This window comes from Pongo abelii, chromosome 10, assembly GCF_028885655.2.
Source record: "Pongo abelii isolate AG06213 chromosome 10, NHGRI_mPonAbe1-v2.0_pri, whole genome shotgun sequence".
Lineage (NCBI taxonomy): Eukaryota > Metazoa > Chordata > Mammalia > Primates > Hominidae > Pongo > Pongo abelii.
The window spans coordinates 122,335,698-122,357,375 of record NC_071995.2 but is presented as its reverse complement, the minus strand read 5'-3'; the positions used below and the strand labels follow the sequence as shown (position 1 = coordinate 122,357,375).

Below are 21,678 nucleotides of genomic sequence, written 5' to 3'. Positions count from 1 at the left end.
TTCACACCACCTTGGCCCGACTGCCTGTCAGTTTCAGCTTCCCTGTCTGGCAGCCAATGGGGCAGGGAAGAAATGAGGGAGTAAAATCAGGCTGTGGTAATGTGAACCCGCCAGGCTGCTTTGCAGTGCACTTTCCCAGGCTCGGGGCAGCTTTGCTGGGTTAGCATCTATCCCTTGGAGCTCTGTGAGTTCAGGATGCTTGTCAGTCACACAGGGGAGCTGCAGGTTGTGGTGGCTTCATCACTTGCTGCTGTGTGACCTGGGCCTGTCCATCTCTTTGGTGGTCAATTTCATCATCTGACAAGTGAGGGGAATGAGCTTGACTCAGTAGGTTCACTGTTTCGCGCAGCTGGGAGAGAGGAGTATAAGATCAGAGGAGGGCTTGGTGAAGTCAAGAGGCAGGGACAGGGCCAGGTGCAGTGGCTCACGCCTGTAAACCCAGCACTTGGGGAGGCCAAGGCGGGTGGATCACCTGAGGTCAGGAGTTCGAGACCAGCCTGGGCAACATGATGAACCGCCCCCCCCCCCCGTCTCTACTAAATATACAAAAAAAGCCGGGTGTGGTGGTGGGTGCCTGTAATCCCAGCTACTCGGGAGGTGAAGGCAGGAGAATCGCTTGAACCCGGGAGGTGGAGGTTGCATTGAGCTGAGATCAAGCCACTGCACTCCAGCCTGGACGACAGAGCAAGACTTCGTCTCAAAAAAAAAAAAAAAAAAAAGGCAGGGTCAGGACAGATCTTGAAGGCATCGGGCCAGGTCCTGTGGATGGGTAGCGTGGGTAGCATGGGTAGCGTGTCCCAGGGTGGACTGTGGACAGGCCATTCCAGGCAGGGGGAACAGTGAGCCAGGCCAGAGAACGTGCAGCATGTGGCTGGGGTCAGGGGTTTGTCCCAGGGCAGGATTTGGAGGACATGAGAGCTATGGAGGGTCGCAGAGCTAGAAGGGAATCTGTCTCATCATTGCCACGCAGTTCTTTCTAAGCTATGTCACTGTCATTGCAGTGTGATCACCAGGAGACAAGGCTCTTTCTATTTTTATAACTTCCTTATTGAGATGTAATTCATATGCCACGCACTTCAGCTATCGTGTGCTCATCACCACAGTCCAGAACATTCCTATCACCCCCATCAGAAATCCCTGCTCCTGCGGTAGCTGCCTCCTCCCCTCCCCAGCCCCTGGCCACCAGCAGGCTGTTTCCCTCTGTGTATTCACCTGTTCGGGACATGGCATCAGTGGGATCCTACAACATGTGGTCCTGCCTGGCTTCTTTCGCTTAGCGTGTTTTCTCGTTAATCCAGGTCCTTATATTTCAACTCCAGGTTTCCTGCCTTTCACAGACTATATATATATGTGTATATATATACATATATTTTTTTCTCTTTTTTTGAGAGAAGATCTCACCCTATCACCCAGGCTGGGGTGCAGTGGCACAGTCTCGGCTCACTGCAACCTCCACCTCCTGGGTTCAAGCCACCATGCCTGGCTAATTTTTGTGTTTTTAGTAGAGACAGGGTTTCCCCATGTTGGCCAGGCTGGTCTTGAACTCCTGACCTCAAATGATCTTCCTGCCTCTATTTTAATTTATTTTATTTATTTATTTATTTATTTATTTAGATACAGGGTCTCACTCCATCAGCCAGGCTGGAGTGCAATGGCATGATCTTGGCTCACTGCAACCTCTGCCTCCTGGGTTCAAGCAATTCTTGTGCCTCAGCCTCCCAAGTAGCTGGGATTACAGGTGCACGCTACCACACCCAGCTCATTTTTGTGTATTTTTAGTAAAGATAGGGTTTTACCATGTTGCCCAGGCTGGTCTCGAAGTCCTGACCTCAAATGATCCACCCGCTTCGGCCTCCCACTGGGATTACAGGCGTGAGCCACTGCGCCCGGCCACACGTTTTGATTTCGTAACAGTATTGTTTTTGTTTTGTAAAGTGCGGGCTGCCTGCATAGGGAAAGCAGACAGGCATATGCTGGCTGAAAGGCGGGCAGAATTTATGCATTGAATTTATGCTAGGCCTGGTGGTGCCAAGTGTGACCAGAGCACAGTCGTTCCCCATTGCTGGGCCAGGGGCTGCTCAGAAGTACTGTGAAGGGGCTGCCGTGGGAGGGCAGGGTGCTTTGAAGCACCCAGGCAGTGAGGAGCATTCCCAAGGCCTCGGGATGGAGGCCCTGACCCAGGATGCTGCCTCCCTAAGGCCTCTGGGCAGCCCAATGGCTTGTTAGTTGGTCTCTTGGGCCTTCCTGGGAAGCAGCTGAGGCCTCAGGGTATTGCTCTGAAGCTGTGCCCAGAGTGCCCCCAGGGATCAGCAGACAACCCACAGAAGGTCCCAGCTTATCTTAGCTAACCCAAGCCGCCTCCCGGTCCCGCATGGATTAAGCCTAGGAGGACCACGGCCGATGGAGCTCGATTGCTATCTTGGAAAGAGCCTCCTTGGTCCCTCCCGGTCTGAACCAGATAGTCCTGGGCCGCCCGCGGCCCTGCGGTCACTGCCTGGTGGCCTATCGAGAAGCTGGAGCCCGGGGCTGTCCTTCTGCCTGTACTTTCAGGCAATAGTATTAGAAGTCAGGGCAGGCATGGTGGCTCACGCCTATAATCCCAGCACTTTGGGAGGCCAAGGCAGGCGGATCACCTGAGGTCAGGAGTTCAAGACCAGCCTGGCCAACATGGCGAAAGCCCATCTCTACTAAAAATACAAAATTAGCCAGGCACTGTGGCACATGCCTGTCATCCCAGCTACTTGAGAGGCTGAGGCAGGAGAATCACTTGAACCCAGGAAGCAGAGGTTGCGGTGAGCTGAGATCATGCCATTGCACTCTAGCCTGGGCAACAAGAGCAAAACTCCGTCTCAAAAAAACAAAAAAAAAAGTCAGGACTTTGGGCCCAGACACAATGGCTCACGCCTGTAATCCCAGCACTTTGGGAGGCTGAGCCAGGAGGATTGTTTAACCCCGGGAGTCTGAAACCAGCCTGGGCAACAAAGTGAGACCCCATCTCTAATGAAATATAAATGAAAGAAAATAAAAGAGAGTAAGGACTTTTGCATACCTTGCTGGGATTTCCCCAAACTCTAAAGGAATCAGGCCATTCCTCCCCAAAAATGAACTGTCCCTTCTCCAGAAAAAAAAGAACTCAGGTTCTAAGGAAGCCTTTCAATGTCTTGGGCAGGTAAAACCCAATAGGGGTGAGCAGGAAATTCCTGTGGCTTTGAAAGTGTGTGTTCACAGAAATCCCCAGGTACGGCCCCTGGAAATATTTCTGGGTTATCAAGGGCTAGATGGGGAGATGAAAGCCCAGACAGAGGGGCGGGTGGCTTTGCCCAGAGGCCTCTCAAGAAGTGAGGGTTTGGGAATTCCTTTGAAGGGCTTTGCTCTTTCCCCAGGGTGTGGGGACGGCTGTCAGATGGTCCCTCCCAGAGACACAGGAGAGGCAAGGCCCTGGCCTGCTATGAAAGGCAGGACCCGAGCTGTCTGAGGAGGAAGGGACTGGAGGGAACTTGGGGTTCGGGTCCATAGCAGGGGCCACTGCTGCCTGCAGGGTCCAGGCAGGAGAAGGAGAAAGGGGATGGAAAAGGGAGCAGCTGCTGCTCGGAAACAGCCCAGCGTTGCCAGTGGGGCCTGATCTTCCAGCGCACTTTCCACAGGAAGCGCAAAATGCAAACTTCAATATGAAATCTCCTAATCTTAAAGAGTTCGCAGCTAATTCAACAGAGTTTTCGAACACAGTGAGGGCCAAACAAAATGTGGGCCAGCGGCACTGGGATGGTCTAAGGGCTTAGGTTGCAACCTGTGGTCTATACTACTAATGCCCAGAGTTCCTGGTGAACTCCTACACATTCGTCAAGACCGCATGCATAGAGACCACATCTGATTAACATCTTCCCTGATTCTCTCCAATTAGATCTGGTGTCTGTGCACTATTTTTTTTTTTTTTAAGATGGAGTCTTACTCTGTCATTCTGTCGCCTAGGCTGGAATACAGTGGCACCGTGTCAGCTCACTGCAACCTCCATCTCCTGGATTCAAGCAATTCTCCTGCCTCAGCCTCCCGAGTAGCTGGGATTACGGGTGCCCACCACCATGCCTGACTAATTTTTGTGTTTTTTAGTAGAGACAGGGTTTCACCATGTTGGCCAGGCTGGTCTCGATCTCCTGACTTTGTGATCCACCCACCTCAGCTTCCCAAAGTGCTGGGATTACAGGCGTGAGCCACCGCACCCGGTGGTGCACCTCTTTTATTAGGCCACCTTGTAAGTTTCTTTCTTCTTTTTTTTTTTTTTCTTGAGACAAGAGTTTCGCTCGTCACCCAGGCTAGAGTGCAGTGGCATGACCTTGGCTCACTGCAACCTCCACCTCCCAGGTTCAAGAAATTCTGCTGCGTCAGCCTCCCGAATAGCTGAGATTACAGATGCCCACCACCATGCCCAGCTAATTTTTTTTTTTTTTGAGATGAAGTCTCTGTCACCCAGGCTGGAGTACAGTGGCGTGATCTCGGCTCACTGCAACCTCTGCCTCCCAGGTTTAGTGATTCTCCTGCCTCAGCCTCCCGAGTAGCTGGGACTACAGGCTCGCACCACCACGCCTGGCTAATTTTTGTATTTTTTTAGTAGAGACGGGGTTTCACCATATTGGCCAGGCTGATCTCAAACTCCTGACCTCGTGATCCGCCCACCTCAGCCTCCCAAAGTGCTGAGATTACAGGTGTGAGCCACCGTGCCCGGCCGCCCGGCTAATTTTTGTATTTTCAGTAGAGAAAGCGTTTCACCATGTTGTCCAGGCTGGTCTCGAACTCCTGACTTCAGGTGCTCCGCCTGCCTCAGCCTCCCAAAGTACTGGGATTACAGGTGTGAGCCACCACAACTGGCCGTAAGTTTCTATGTATGTGTATCTTCCCTTCAGCCCCATCTGTCTGACTCTGTTCCCAGGGCTGAGCTCCGCGGCCGGCAAGGCACAAAGTTAGCGCTCAGTAAATGTTGGATAACTAGACATCCAGGGTTGCTCCTTGGTAAAGCTGGGCCAGAGAAAGAGAACTGGCGTGGTTGAATGCCGGCTGCATATCCGTCACCTGTTGTATGTGGTCTTGGGTGAAGACGTGGAGTGTGTGGCTGCCGCGTGGTTCCAGAGCATCCCTGGAGGCGCTGCAGAGGAGGTCGGACGTTGAAGATGTCCTCTGAGGACACAGCCCACCTAAATTGTGGCATCAGCAGACGCCTAGAATACTTTCTTTGGAAATTAAATCCTCCAACATTTCCTCCCCTTGTTCTTGGGTGGGAAGAAGCCCCTCAGCTGCCCAGACAGCTTGCGAGGGCAGCCGGGCTCAGATTTCAGTTTCCCACTGCATGGAGGCCCCTCCTCTGCTGCCCTGTGCTGACTCCGACCCCAAGGCTGGGCAGGGTCAGCTTGCTCCCCCAACCTGGGCCTGCTCTGTGTGTGGCTCTGCTGTCACCTGATGTGCCCCAGCAGTGAGTGGTGTCTCCTTTCACACATCCTTTCCCAGAACAGCCAGTTCCAGCCTCCCCCAGGGTGTGAAGCATCTCGGCTCTGCCTTCTGGAATCCCTCAGCCTCCTGTCCAGGGCACATCCAGGCTGGAGTTAGTCCCCTTCTCCCTGTGCTGCTATGGGGTTTTTCTTCTTCTTCTTCTTTTTTTTTTTTTTTTTTTTTTTTGAGACAAGGTCTCACTTTGTTGGAAACACTGCCTTAAGTGCAGTAGCACAATCTTGGCTCACTGCAGCCTCCACTTCCTGGGCTCAGGTGATCCTCATGCCTCAGCCTCTTATGTAACTGGGACTACAGGGGCAAGCTACCATGCCCAGTTAATTTTCTTTTCTTTTTTGTAGACATGAGGTCTTGCTATGTTGCCCAGGCTGGTCTGAATCTCCTGAGCTCTAGTGATCCTCCTGCCTCAGCCTCCCAAAGTGCTATAATTACGAGTGTGAGCCACGGTGCTGGGCCTATGGAGTTTTTCTTGAGGTTGGGAGGGACGTCTGTTTCCCTCTCCCTTTCCCTGTTCTGGAGCTTTTTCACTGCTGTCCTGACCTCTTTCTACTCCTGGTTGGTCATGGGACATTGGTGGCTCAGGAGTGTTGGGGACACTCCATTACTTTGAGAGTGTGGGCCACCTGTAGATTGACTGGCTGACTTGCAAAAGCTTCCTTGTGATTAAAAAAAAAAAAAGGAAAATAACTGTTGGCAAGAATGTAGAGAAATTGGAACCCTTGCGCATTGCTGGTGGGAATGTAAAATAGAGCAGCTGCCGTGGGAAACCGTTTGACAACTCCTCAACAAGTTAAACACAGAATTAGCCTATGGCCCAGCAATCCCACTCCCAGGTATACAACCAGAAGAACTGAAAACAAGTGTCCACACTAATACAGTTCTTAGCATTGCTGTTCACATTAGCCAAAGAGTGGAAACAGTCTGATGTCCGTCAACTGAAGAATGGATAAACACACTGTGGCACATCTGTACAGTGAAATATGGTTCAACCATCAAAAGGAGTGAAGTGAGCTGGCATGGTGGCTTACCCCTGTAATCCCAGCACTTTGGGAGGCTGAGGCGGGCGGATCGCCTGAGGATGGGAGTTCAAGACCAGCCTGACCAACATGGTGAAACCCCGTCTCTACAGAAATACAAAAATTAGCCCGGGCATGATGGCGCGTGCCTGTATTCCCAGCTAGCTACTCGGGAGGCTGACGCGGAAGAGTCGCTTGAACCCGGGAGGCAGAGGTTGGAGTGAGCTGAGATCGTGCCATTGCACTCCAGCCTGGGTGACAGGGTGAGACGCCATCTCAAAAAAAAATGAAGTGCTGGTGTGTGCTGCAATGTGGATGATCCTTGGAAACACCATGCTAAGTGAAAGGAGCCAGGCACAAAAGGCCACTTAATGTATGATTCTGTTTCTGGGAAATGTCCACAGTAGGCAGTCCATAGACAGAAAGTACATTGGCATTTGCCAAGGGCTCAGGATAGGGAAGTAGAGAGTGACTGCTTAGTAAGTACAGGTTTTCAGCCGGGTGCGGTGGCTCACACCTGTAATCCCAGCACTTTGGGAGGCAAAGGCGGGTGGATCACTTGAGGTCAGGAGTTCAAGACCAGTCTGGCCAACACGGTGAAACCCTGTCTCTACTAAAAATACAAAAATTAGCCAGGCGTAATGGCAGGCGCCTGTAATCCCAGCTACTCGGGGGGCTAAGGCAGGAGGATGGCTTGAACCCGGGTGGCAGAGTTTGCAGTGAGCTGAGATCGTGCCACTGCACTCCAGCCTGGGTGACAGAGTGAGATTCCATCTCAAAAAAAAAAAAATTTGCCGAGTGTGGTGGTCCACACCTGTAATCCCAGCTACTCGGGAGGCTGAGGCGCAAGAATCGCTTGAACCCAAGGGGTGGAGGTTGCAGTGAGCTGAGATCATGCCACTGCACTCCAGCCTGGGTGAGTGAAACTCCATCTCAGAAAAAATAAAATAATAATTACGGGTTTTCCTTTTGGTGTGAAGAAAATGTTCTAGAACTGGACAGAGATGGTGGTTGTGTGACATGTGAGTATACTAAATATCACCTCCAAATTGTTCATTTTTAAAAGGTTCAAATGGTAAATTTTATATGATGTATATTTTACCACATTTTTCTAAAAAGGCTCCCTTGCCGTGCAAGAAGGTGAGAGGATGGGTGTGGGTGTGACCTGGGGCAGGTGACTTAGCATGATGCTGGGATCTGTCACCCGCATCACAGAGAAATGGCCGAGTGTGCACCCCCGCCAGGCTTCCACTGAACTCCAGATACCCAAAGCCACTGGGGAGGAGAGGACTTAACCAGAAGGCCCGTAACAACAGGGAAAATGGATATGACTTACTGTCAAATGAAAAAGGAATGGAGAATTGTGTGTAGGCTGAGATTCCAGCCACTCTGGCCAAATTAGCAATGGTCTTAGTAAGGAGATGAAAGGAGGCCTGGAAAGGGGGAAGCAGCTGATGTACGAGGGTGGGGGCAGGGGAGGTGTGACACCTCCTCCCTGGATGCCTTGTCATGTTTGTAATGAAACCCCAAGTCAGGTGGGGGGGTGCGGGGTCCGTGGGTTCGGCTATTGGGAAGGCGAACAATGAACAGGTGGCCGCTGGCTTCCACCTCCAGAGGGAAACTGTACAGAACGTGAGCAGGGGCCTCCCGCGAGTGCTGAAAATAGCATCCTCCACAGGCTGCTGGCACCCCGGGAGGGGGAGAATTTGGGCTCCTTCAGGATAGAGAGTGGGTGCCGGCAGTGGCTGCCAAGAATTCATTAGCAGCATCTCTGCCTCCTCCAGACGGAGCCGGTTGGAGAGGAGAGCATCTCCGACGCAGAGAAGGTGGCCATGGATCTCAAGGACCCCAACCGCCCCCGGTTCACCCTGCAGGAGCTGCGGGACGTGCTGCACGAGAGGAACGAGCTCAAGTCCAAGGTGTTCTTGCTGCAGGAGGAGCTGGCTTACTATAAGAGGCAAGTGTCCCTGGGGCTGGATGACCCGAGCTGGCTCCTTACTGAGGTTAGCCAGAGTTTCTGTACAGTTACCTTCTTACCCCCTGGAAGACAAGCATTTCATCAGTGTCTTTTTTGGGTACTCTCTCTGACCTAAAGAACTTACATACAAGCTCACAACCCCTTTCTGAAACTCTTGGGCCCAGGCCGGGCACCAGGGCTCACACCTTTAATTCCAGTATTTTGGGAGGCCGAGGTGGGAAGATTGCTTGATCCCAGGCATTCGAGACTAGCCTGGGCAACAAAGCGAGACTTCATCTCTTTTTTTAAATGAATGAATGAATGAAACCCAGCCCCGGTGTTATGGTCTTTGTGGCCCTTTTCACCTCCTACATTATCCTGTTCACTCTCATGCTTGCTTTATTGTTGGTTTCCACACGAGACCACAAGCAACATGAGACCAGAAGTCTTATTTATCTTGTCCATGGCTAAGTTCCCAGCACTTAGAATGGAGCTTGGCACACAGTAGGTGCACAACAAATATCTGTTGAATAGAAAGCTGGAAGGAAGGACCCATGCACCAGAGGTGGTCCCTGCTCCAGTGGGGAAGATAAGAGATGCATAAAAAATATAATACCACACATTTTTATTGAAAGGTTTACTGACTGTACACTGGATGTTCAAAGATGGGAGAGGCCGGGCGCGGTGGCTCACGCCTGTCATCCCAGCAATTTGCGAGGCCGAGGCAGGCGGATCACTTGAACCCAGGACTCGAAACCAGCCTGGGCAACATAGTGGGACCCCCATCTCTACATAAAAATTTTTAAAAATTAGCCAGGTATGGTGGTTCACCCTGTAGTCCCAGCCACTTGGGAGGCTGAAGCAGGAGGATCATTTGAGCCCAAGGTCAAGGCTGCAGTGAGCTATGCTTGTACCACTGCACTCGAGCCTGGGCAACAGAATGAGACCCTGTCTCAAAAAAAAAAAAAAAAAAAGATGGGAGAGTGGGAGAGATTACTTCGAGTTTGTAGATGGGGTGGAAATCGGAAGGCCTCCTGGAGGAGGCAGCATTTGAATTGGGCCTTCCTGAAAGGATAGGGTAGTATTTAGATATGGGAGATGTTGAGGGGTGACGGGTATATTCTGGGTAGAAGAAACCACAGAGGTGTAGCGACAGGGAAGCCTGTGTAAGGACAGGAAACGGGGAGTGGTTCTATTTGGCTGGACTCTTCAGAATAAACTGGAAATACAGATGCGGGTCCCCTAAAAAGCATGCACCCTCTCAGACCATCAGACACTTCTCTTCTGGAATATTCCAGTTCTCAAGGAACTTTTGACTGTTTTATCTCACCCCTCTCATCTCCTTCCAGTGAAGAAATGGAAGAGGAAAATCGAATACCCCAACCCCCACCCATCGCCCACCCGAGAACGTCCCCCCAGCCGGAGTCGGGCATCAAGCGACTGTAAGTGATGCGCTGCTGGCTTCTGTGCTCGGCTGACCTGGCGGTTCACGTGTCCTTTGACTTTTCCTCCTTGGCACCTGCTCCCAGGGCCAGGCTTGTGACTAACCACATCCTGCTGAGACGTCTGGCCTGGCCCCCGACTTTGAGTTCATCTCCCTTCCTGAATGCTGAGTCCCTCCTGGGGGTCTCTGGGCAGAGAGGTTTGGGGAGTTCGGGAGGCGAGAGGGGAGAGGATTGGGCCAGTGGCTGATACTCAGGAGCTTGCTGGAGTGTGTTTCAGGGGGGTGGGGTGCATCTCTGGGCCTTTGAGGACAGGACATAAGGGTAGCGAGGTAGGGGTGGGTTGTGCATCTGAAACTTGAGACCTCAGCTCTGAGATGTCAGGTGGCCCTGGGTCCACCCCATCTATGCAGTTCTCCGATGACTCATCCATGTAGCCCTCTGTCCATTAAGCAGGGGTTACTACATAATGCATGCAGTCAGGCCTTGGTTGCTGCAGGAGAACCCCCCAAAAGAGAGTGACCTAGTCCCTGCCCTCAACTAGATTTTAAGCTACTTCAGTGGTTCTTGGCATCAACAGATTCCTTTGAGGTTCTGATAAAACCTCCTGAAATTTCCCCCAGAGAAATCTGTAAAATTTGTGAACAATTTCAGGAGGTTCATGGACCCCTAAGACTCTTCAGATAAAGGGTTAACACCTCTGGTTTTGTTAAACAGTATCTACTAAGAAGCTAACACGTGCTGGGTCCTGTTCCCACAGAATATCTAATTGAGTCCTCAGCATGGTGTTGCGGGGTGGAGGCATCATCATTCTCATTTTATAGTTAAGGAAATGGAGGCACCTGCCTAGGTCATTCAGCTAATAAGAGGCAGAACCAGGGCTCAAACCCAGGTAGCCTGGCCCCAGAGCCCACACTGTGAGCTCTTTGCAAGACAGCCTTGTGCTTGCAGTGTTGGAGCTGCATTCTCTCCCCTGAGACGGTCTTCCAGGCTCTGGGCCTGCCTTCCAGTTCTATCCAAGGCTTAGTACAGAAGAGGTTTCAGTTCTTTCCTCCAAAACCCACAAGAAACTTTGTGAAAACAGGGCGTGTGGGTTGGAAAGCCAGACGGATTGTGTAGGGAGAGAAGTGGAGTGTTACCCATACGCCCCAACTTTTAAAATCCAGTTATGTTTGGAAATTCTTGGTTAGTTCTTGCCCTGTGAGTAGACAATGCAGAACTGTGCAGGTTTGTCACTGCTGGGCCCTCTCCTCTTAGAAAATGGTGCCCTTGGGGCTGGGTGCAGTGGCTCACACCTGTAATCTCAGCATTTTGGGAGGCAGAGGTGGGAGGATCACTTGAGCTCAGGAGTTCAAGACCAACCTGGGCAACATGGTGAAACCACCTCTCTACAAAAAATACAAAAATTAGCTGGGTGTGGTCCCAGCTACTCGGGAGGCTGAAGTGGGAGGATTGTTTGAGCCCAGGAGGTTGAGGCTTCAGTGAGCCAAGATTGTACCACTGCACTCCAGCTAGGGTGACAGAGTGAAACCCTGTCTCAAAAAAAAAAAAAAAAAAAAGAGAGGGATAAAAAAGAAAGAAAGAAAATGATGCCCTTGGCTGGGCATGGCAGCTCACATCTGTAATCCCAGCACTCTGAAAGGCCAAGGCAGGAGGATCACTTGAGGCCAGGAGTTTGAGACCAACCTGGGCTACATAGTGAGACTCTGTCTCTACAAAAAAATTTAAAATTAGCCAGATATTGCTAGAGAGTACAGGCTGGTGCACGACTCCCTTCCAGCTTCATTCAGGCTGCTTAGGAGTTTGGCCCCAGGTCCCTGATGCATTGGGGAGAGGGTGGCCCCCCGGTTCTGGTTAGAGATAAACATTTCCCAGGGAAGAAGCATGGCACCAGAAAAGCTTCCTCTAGATCTCAACACCATTTAGATCATGGATTCAGTAGTAACCTTCCATTTGCAGTTGAAACTCAACTCAAAGTAACCTAAGAAAACGAATTTGGAGGCCAGGCACGGTGGCTCACGCCTGTAATCCCAGCACTTTGGGAGGTCTAGGTGGGTGGATCACGAGGTCAGGAGTTCAAGACCAACCTGGCCAACATGGTGAAACCCCATTTCTACTAAAACTACAAAAATTAGCTGGGCGTGGTGGTCGCATGCCTGGTAGTCCCAGCTACTCAGGAGGCTGAGGCAGGAAAATTGCTTGAACCCGGGAGGCGGAGGTTGCAGTGAGCTGAGATTGTGCCATTGCACTCCAGCCTCTGAGCGACAGAGCGAGACTCTGTCTCAAAAAAGAAAAAAGAAAACAAAACAAATTTGGGGCTGGGCTCGGTGGCTCACGCTTGTAATCCCAGCACTTTGGGAGGCCGAGGCGAGTGGATCAGCTGAGGGCGGGAGTTCCAGACCAGCCTGACCAATATGGAGAAACCCCATCTCCACTAAAAATACAAAAATTAGCCGGGCGTGGTGGCACGCACCTGTAATCCCAGCTACTTGGGAGGCTGAGGCAGGAGAATCGCTTGAACCTGGGAGACAGAGGTTGCAGTGAGCCAAGATCGTGCCATTGCACTCCAGTTTGGGCAACAAGAATGAAACTCCACCTCAAAAAAAAAAAAAAAGAAAAAAGAAAACAAATTTGGCTAAGGAACTAAAAGTTCCAACTTGCCACAGCGTGGGGCTCAGCTGGATCCAGGCCTTGTTTCCTCCACCCCTGAATTGGTTTTCCTCTGTGGCCTCCATTCTTGGGTGTCCACTCCAGCCTGAGGATGGCAGCATGGCAGCCCTTGGCTCAGGTTTCATTTTCTTTTTTTTTTGAGACGGAGTCTCACTCCATTGCCGAGGCTGGAGTGCAGTGGCACAATCTCAGCTCACTGCAGCCTCCACCTCCTGGGTTCAAGCAGTTTTCTCCTGTCTCAGCCTCCTGAGTAGCTGGGATTAGAGGCATCTGCCTCTACGCCCGGCTAATTTTTGTAATTTTAGTAGAGACGGAGTTTCACCATGTTGGCCAGGCTAGTCTCTAACTCCTGACCTCAGGTGGTCCACCCGCCTCGGCCTCCCAAAGTGCTGGGATTACAGGCACGAGCCACCGCACCCGGCCAGGTTTCATTTTCTTCTGTCTGAAACTCCAGTGCAGATTCTTTGTTCCCAAGAGTTCCATCAGTCACAGAAATGAGTCCCATTGGCTCCAGCTGGGTCACATGACTGTCCCTAACCCAATCACAGGACAGCACATTGATTGTCCAGGTCTGTGACTCTCACCCTTGACGCTCAGAGCACTTTTACCTCCATCCAGTTCATGTGGCCTGAAAGTAGGGGAAGGGACGGTCCCCAAGCAAGATCAGAGTGCTAGATAGACAGAAATACGGGGTGCCCACGGTAGCCTCACGTTGGGAGGAGGAAGCCCTTCAGTCTTGATTCTCTGCAGTACTTAGTGCCCAGGAAAAGTTTCTCATCCAGTGCTTGGTAGGAAATGGGACTGGCTTTGCTTAAACTCCGACTCACTCGCCAGCCCCACTCCTATGTGAGAATGAGCAGAATCTATCTTGTATGCTTTGATAGCTACAGCTTTGAGTTTCAGGCCTGGAGAAACTGCAAGAAGCTTCATGAGCCCAGATAGTCTCTGCATGGGCTGAGGGAGGGGGACACCAAGAGACTTGTATTCTGCATCCTTCAGCCATTTTTTCCCAGGTTGTTAAGAATTAGCCTTTCAGGCCGGGCACGGTGGCTCAGCCTGTAATCCCAGCACTTTGGGAGGCTGAGGCGGGTGGGTCACAAGGTCAGGAGTTCCAGACCAGTGTGGCCAACATGGTGAAACCCCCATCTCTACTAAAAATACAAAAAAATTAGCCAGGTGTGGTGGCGGGCACCTGTAATCCCAGCTACTCAGGAGACTGAGGCAGGAAAATTGCTTGAGCTCCAGAGGTGGAGGTTGCAGTGAGCCGAGATCACACCACTGCATTCGAGCCTGGACAACAGAGCGATACCCCATTTAAAAAAAAAAAAAAAAAAAGAATCAGCCTTTCTAGTACCTTCACTTTCACTTCCAATGTACTGCATTCAGAGCCTCCAGCACCCACGGTCATATGTAATTCTAAAAATTCGTTCCAGAGCCGAGTTTTTCTAACTGTAATTTTCTACTCTGGGCCCCTTTCTCTAAACAGACAATTATGTTGGCTTTGCAAATCTCGTATTGGGTGAAATCCAGAGGAAAGTTATCAGAATTAGCCAACGAATCTTTCCACTAGTTCTTCTGCCCACACCTGAATAGGCTGTGGTGTCTGTCCTTCTTTTCCAGACTGTTCCAGAAAGGACCCTGGGGCCATGTTTTCGGAGCTCTTCCCCACTTAGGTTGGCTTCTGGTTGCTCAGGAAAATGTGGGGCTCTGAGCCTGGCAGGGACAGACTCAGAGAAAGACGAGAGAGCAAGACCAGAACCTCTCAGCCACAGGGTGCGGGTGACCAGTCCCGTGGCAGCCCCACTTGCTGGGGGATAACTGGGAGAGCAAACTGGCACAAAGGGCTTTTGACCAGTGCAGGCCGGACACTGGTCGCCTTTGTCCACCTCTACTACTGGTTGGAAGCTGTACCAGTGTGGCCCGGAGGGTGGGAGAGGCCTGGGCAGGGACAGATCTTCCCTGGGCTGGCGCAGGGAATGACAGTTTCTGAGGCGGTTCTGAGCATCTTTCCATCCTTCATTCCTCCTGCACCCACCTGGTCTGCCGGGTCTCTTCCGCCCTTCCTCCGGGGAGTATTAGCCATGCGGTCTGCTCAGGGTGGCAGTTCAGCTCTGCTTCACACTGTTAACTGGTTTCTCCCACCCCTCCTCCTGCAGCAATTCACAGCCGCCAAGGAGGGTTCAGGGGCTTCGGCAGCTTAGAGCACTTGAACTAAGGTGTCTTCCATCCTGTCAGGGACCCAGAGCTGGGATAATTATCCCCGTTTCTCAGATGAGGGAACTGAGGCCTAGAGAAGCCCACTGACATTTAGATCAAACTGCTGGGAAGGCTGTCTTCACATTTGAACCCATGCCTTTTCTGCTCCCACCCGCCCCCCACTGTTTTCCTGCTCCCCTCCCTGAGTCCCTGGTGGTGGCCCCTTGTCTGCACAGTGCACCATGAGTCACAGGCGTCAGAATTCACATTTCTAGACTGAACCAGACAAGGGAACCAGAAACTCCTGCTGCCAGTCAAAACAGTGTGCCCGGAAGATGTTCCAAGAATAGTTTGTGATTGAGCAGCTGCTGTCCGGAGAGGCCAGGCTGGCACTGCCCAGGAGGTCACGAGGGAGTGCTGAAGTGATTTCAGCCTCATCCCCAGTGAACACCAGGCACCAGTGCCCCCTTTTGCGTGGTCCCTGTCTCTCAGTCATGGTCCCATGGACGCACACACAGCTGCCTTTTGCAGGGCGGGGGCTAGGGGCTGATCAGGAGATAAGAAGACAGGTGGGTGTAGAGGGGGGACCGGAGAAGCAAGGGATGAGAACTGGCCTCGAGGACTGGAAAGGTTGGCTTTGGAGTGGGTGGCCACCCAGGTGTCCAGGGGTAGCAATGACAGTGCATTCTATCCCTGTCCTCCCACCCACCACCCCCCTCGCTCCAGCCCAGGAATAGCTTCTTCACAGCCGCCCATTACACTGCCTGAAATGCCACTGGTAGAACTTCATTTGGTTTGAGTCTTCCAGAAATCTTTGGCGGGGAGCGGGGAGTTAAAACCAGCTACAGGGTATTCAAGACAAACTTCGGGCCAAAACAAGTCAATCTTTTTATGGAAATGGCTGTACCTCTAGAGGAGGTGGCTTCTGCAGGGCAGCCCCTGGAATAGTAAGGGAAGAGGCCACCCACTCAGTGAGCACAGCAAGACACAGACAGGGCCAGGCGCGGTGGCTCATGCCTGTAATCCCAACACTTTGGGAGGCCGAGGTGGGGGGATTGCTTGAGGCCAGGAGTTTGAGATGAGCCTGGGCAACATAGCAAGACCCTATCTCTACGAAAAAAAAAATTGTTTTTAATTGGCTGGGCATGGTGGCACATGCTTGTAGTCCCAGCTACTAGGGAAGCTGAGGCAGGAAGATCACTTGAGCCCAGGAGGTCGAGGCTGCAGTGGGCCCAGACTGTGCCACTGCACTCCAGCTGAGCAGCAAAGCGAGACCTGTCTCTGAAAAAAAGAAAAGAAAAAGACACACAGATGGAGTAACTCAGTCAGAACACTCCAGGTGTCCCAGGCCCCCGAGCATCGGTCACCCCCTGAAAAGGCCCTAAATGATGTCCAGCATTCCCAGTGGTAAACATCTCTTGAGGCAAAATGTCCCCCCTGTGTTTGAGGCCACTTCCCACACAATGACTGTATCTTTGTGGGCACCCTCTTTGGGTGTCCTGGCAAAGGTGGGTACAAAATGGTGTTGCTTGGAGCCCCTGGAAAGCTAACTGTGCCCGGTAGCCTGGCCTCTGGGGCCCATTCACTTAGCAGAAGGCATCTCATCTTCTCCATGTCATCCTGAGAAACCATCCAGGAGGTTCTGCAAAGACACCAACTCCTGGCCAGGCGTGGTGGTTCACTCCAGCACTTTGGGAGGCCAAGGCGGGTGGATCACTTGATGCCAGGAGTTCAAGACCAACCTGGCCAACACAGGGAAACCCCGTCTCTACTAAAAATACAAAAATTAGCCCAGCAGGGTGTTGCACGCCTGTAGTCCCAGCTACTTGGGAGGCTGAGGCAGGAGAATCACTTGAACCCAGGAGGTGGAGGTTGCAGTGAGCAGAGATTGTGCCATTACACTCCAGCCTGGGTGACAAAGCGAGACTGTCTCAAAAAAAAAAGAAAGAAAGAAAAAGATACCAACTCCTAGCTACTCTGTGAAGCACATCAAAGGTAATCTAAACACCTGGAACATCTCCAAACCTCATTTGAGACAATTATTTTATCTTTATCCAACCAACTTTTTTAAAAAATTATAGCTTTTCAAAATAAGCTCTAATGGCATGGTTGGAGTTTCGTCTTCATTTCCTCTGCCCAGCTGAGGAACAGATGAGCATTTATTTACCGTGGGCTTAGACCAGAATATCTGATGATTCTGCAGGCTCTGCCTCAGCCCTCGTCCTGCCTGGCCCCTCTCTGCTTCACAGTCTCTCCTGGTTCTCGCCTGGCGCTTAGGGTCATGGCACCTGCAGCTCATCGCCGTTGGGGAGGACAGTGAAAGGCCCCCTTGCCAGAGCATCACCACCACCTCCCAAAGCGTATTTTGCCTTCCTTGTTCCCTACACACAGCCCTGCATTTTAGCCCTGGGGAGCGACTCTGTCATCGCTGGCTGTCATATACTGCATCAGTTTCTAGAACTGCTGTAACAAAATACTGCAGACTCAGGGGCTTCAACAACAGTCAGGTATTGTCTCCCACTTCCGGAGGCCAGAAGGCCGCAATAAAGGTGTCAGCAGGGTCAGCTCCTTCTTCGGACTGTAAGGGAGAATCTGTCCCACACCTCTCCATTTCTGGTGGCTGCTGGCAGTCTTTGGCTGTCCTCGGCCTGCAGAAGCCTCACCTCAATATCCACTTCCACCTTCCTCACGTGCTGTCTCTGTCCAGATGTCCCCCTTTTATAAGGATACCAGTCATATTGGATTAGAACCCACCCTACTCCAGCATAACCTCATCTTAACTAGTTACATTTGTAAGGACCCTATTTCTTTTTTTCTTTTTTTTTGAGATGGAGTTTTGCTCTTGTTGCCCAGGCTGGAGTGCAATGGCACGATCTCAGCTCACCACAACCTCCACCTCCCAGGTTCAAGCGATTCTTCTGCCTCATCCTCCCGAGTAGCAGGGATTACAGGCATGTGCCACCATGCCCGGCTAATTTTGTATTTTTAGTAGAGACGGGGTTTCTCCATGTTGGTCTGGCTGGTCTTGCACTCCCGACCTCAGGTGATCCACCCCGCTCGGCCTCCCAAAGTGCTGGGATTACTGGCATGAGCCACCGCACCTGGCCTCAAAAATTTTTTTTACAAATAGCCAGGTGCAGTGGCTCACACCTGACATCCCAGCACTTTGGGAGGCTGAGACGGGCAGATGACCTGAGGTCAGGAGTTCAAGACCAGCCTGGCCAACATGGTGAAACCCTGTCTCTACTAAAAATACAAAAATTAGCCGGGCGTGGTGGCAAACGCCTATAATCCCTAGCCACTTGGGAGGCTAAGGCAGGAGAATCGCTTGAACCCGGGAGGAGGAGGTTGCAGTGAGCCGAGATTGCGCCACTGCAGTCCAGCCTGGACGAGACAGTGAGACTCCGTCTCAAAAAAAAAAAATTTAAGTGAATTTAGAGGCAGGTGACACAATTCAACCCCTAACTTAGACCCTAATCAAATCCTTCCACTGGTGTCTGTGGAGTTTGTTTCTTTTTCATGCCTCCCCTGTTTTTATCTTCTCTGTGTCTATCTGTACTTCTCTAACCAGGATCTTTACAGCCATAATGCCCATGGTAGCAGCGGGACTGATAATAGATGACCCCACACTGCAGCCTGTCCGACGACTTGTTTCCCTTGTAGGCACTGTGTGTGTTTTGGGTTTTGTTTGAGCTGTGCCCTTGGAATGTCTGCTTCGGCTACTGCTGGGGCTGACCTGTCTCCCCCGGCCACTTAAGCTGCATGGCCGCCACCTGTGTGCTCCATTTGAAGTGTATGTTGAGTGTGATTTCAGCTGTGCCACTGGCTGCGCTCGGTCTACTCGAGCGAAGCCTCAGAATTCTCGGCTCTGTCACCGATAATTCTTTTTGTCTCTTCTGTTTCTGTCTTAAAACCACCTTGCCCATGATCCAGTAAAGAAGGTCCTTTAAGTGACGGGTCAGTAATCAACGCCCACTGCGGTCCCCGAGTGACACTAACCCTATGTTTTTGATGTTCACCCTGTAGCTTTCTAAACTGCTTTGTTTTCCAAGCCATCTTCAAGTCAGCCATTTGATCTTGTTTAAAAAGAAAGGCAGAGGAGGGGACCAGTGTTTTGATTCTGTCTGTGTCGGAAGTGCTAAGTGGCCTTCCTGTTTACCTGAGTCAGAGAGAGGTGAAGCGTAACTGTGGTGTGTTGCTGCTGTATTTTTCGCCAGCTAATTGCCTGGATTACCCTATAGAAAGAGCTCACAAATAACCCGCTGTGAGAATTGTGCCTTCATTCACCAGCACACTTACCTGTCACAGAGAAAAGGCATCTTAGTTGCTAGGGAGAGTTTCATCAGATAAACTTGGCTTGCCGTGGCTTTGCAATGAAAGATCAGTTTATTCCTGGTAGGAAGTGATTGTAGGATCCAGTAACCACAGAATAGTGAAATCATTTTCACCCAGATGTGATTAAAACTAAACTCTAGAGGCTGCAACACTAGCAACCAGCAAACAGAGGGAACCAAAAATAGTTTATCCGAAGCTTTGATTTCGCAGTGGCTTTGTTCCTATTCTTGCCTCCCAGGAAACATAACATAGCTATTATATGATATTATATGATATCAGGTGGATCATTTGAGGTCAGGAGGTTGACACCAGCCTGACCAACATGGTGAAACCCCGTTTCTACTAAAAATACAAAAAAATTAGCTGGGCACGGTGGCATGCACCTGTAATCCCAGCTGCTTGGGAGGCTGTGGCAGGAGAATCCCTTGAACCTGGGAGGCAATCGTTGCAGTGAACTGAGATCAAGCCACTGCACTGCAGCCTGGACGACAGAGCGAGACTCTGTCTCAAAAAAAAAAAAAAAAAAAAAAAAGAGTAGAACTTGGTGACAACAGAAGGAATCTTAATAGAGCCTGGTAGTATCAAAGGACAGTTTTAGGAAGAGCTTTTGGGAATTCCTCAAGGTAGGCCAATTTCAGGTTCACTGACCAGGGTCCTAGTTTGTTTACATGACCTCAAAGCAGACCTTGTTTTAAAAGGACTACGTTAGCTGGGCACAGTGGCTCACACCTGTAATCCCAGCACTTTGGGAGGCCAAGGCAGGTGGATCACCTGAGGTCAGGAGTTTGAGACCACCTTGGCCAGCATGGTGAAACCCCATCTCTACTAAAAATACAAAAACTTAGCCGGGTGTGGTGGCGGGTGCCTGTAATCCCAGCTACTCAGGATGCTGAGGCAGGAGAATCGCTTGAACCAGGGAGGCAGAGGTTGCAGTGAGCCGAGATCGCACCATTGCACTCCAGCCTGGGCAACAAGAGCGAAACCCCATCTCAAAAAATAAATAAATAAAAATAAATGGACTACCTTGCAGGCTTTTTGCTTGTGACTTTTTCTTTTGTTTTTTTTTTCTTTCTTTTTTCTATGGTAACAAACTCAAGTATGCTTGTGACTTCTGCCTTTATCTTTCAGGCATCTGAAAATTCCTGATGACTCTCTCTGATCGATATGCAGCAGTCACAGCTGTTTTAAAAAGACCTCTGTCTACCTCAGTTAAACTCTGAGGCCAGACTAACTGTGGCTCTGTAGCTGGTTACAGTGATACAGTCTAAAGGCTTTCACCATTAAATCTATTTTTGAAAGTGCAAATTGATGTTTCCCAAATTTTATATCAGAGAACCATGAGTATCATGTTTTACTTATATATTTTATTTTATTTTATTTTATTTTTTTAGACAGAGTCTCGTTCTCTTGCCCAGGCTGGAGTGCAGTAGCGTGATCTCGGCCAGGCTGGTCTCAAACTCCTGACCTCAAGTGATCTGCCTGCCTCGACCTCCCAAAGTGCTGGGGTTATTACAGGCGTGAACCACCACACCCAGCCCATAATATATTTTTTATTGTTCATTTTTCTTAAGTACTTCCTTTAGCCTCATCCTAAGCAGTAACGTCCATGAAATCTGGGCCACAGTTTCCTGACTGACATTAAACAAATACAGAACTATTTAAATTAGAAATATTCATCTGTTTACAACAGAATCCTCTTATATTCCACACGGTTTTCATTAGGGTAATTAAAGAAACCTCTGCATCATTAGGGTAATTAAAGAAACCCATGATTTGTTTTGATTCCCACTGGTAACGGGATAAATCCTCCATAGAGGCTAACGTGGAAGACACCTCACACATCACATCAACATGAATGCCTTGCCCATACCGCGTGACCTCCAAGGTACCGTGTCCAAATGACACGCAGAATACCCCGCTGCTTTCTTGGAATAACTTTGACCTGCACCCCCAACTTTGTCTTTCACACCTTGAATTGATTTGCTCCCTTCTGAGTTTGCTGCTGTATGTCTCCGGCACTGCAAAAAATGTGACGTGCACAGCAAAGGGTCAGCTCTCATTTCTGTGTTTGCTTTCCCTTCCAAAGGTTTAGCTTCTTCTCCCGAGATAAGAAGCGCGTGGCCAACACGCAGAGAAACGTGCACATCCAGGAGTCCTTTGGACAGTGGGCAAACACCCACCGCGATGACGGTTACACAGAGCAAGGACAGGAAGCCCTGCAGCACCTGTGACCTTGGCCCACCTCCACCCTCCAACCTGGACTGCCCGCCACCAGCGTCTGCAACCGAACTGCAGCCCAGGGGTTGTTGCTGCCTCAAGCCTCTCGGTGCAGACACACCCTGAAAACTGACCCCTCAAACAGACTGTCTGATTTGAGGATGGACATTGAAAAACTGACGCCAAACTCTAAAGAAATGTTTATTTATACCCAGGGCTATCACTGTTTCTAATAGATGACTCTGATCCCGTAGGATATATATTTAATAATCCCACGAACGGAGGCCAGACTTCTGCGTTAACTTCAGTAACACAAGCTTCTTTAAGCCAAATACATCACTTGCCACTA

General features: G+C 50.6%; 1 protein-coding gene across 2 annotated transcripts in view; it reads left to right on the top strand.

Annotated features, from left to right (window-relative positions):
- Window positions 1-21,678, top strand: part of RILPL1 (Rab interacting lysosomal protein like 1) — a 60,849-nt gene extending 39,171 nt beyond the window's left edge. For both annotated transcript variants that reach the window (XM_024257079.3, XM_063712297.1), the window contains exons 5-7: window positions 8,297-8,469; window positions 9,819-9,911; window positions 21,199-21,678. In XM_024257079.3, coding sequence (XP_024112847.1) covers window positions 8,297-8,469; window positions 9,819-9,911; window positions 21,199-21,343 — 411 coding nt within the window. In that variant the 3' untranslated portion in view covers window positions 21,344-21,678. The remainder of the gene's footprint in view (window positions 1-8,296; window positions 8,470-9,818; window positions 9,912-21,198) is intronic.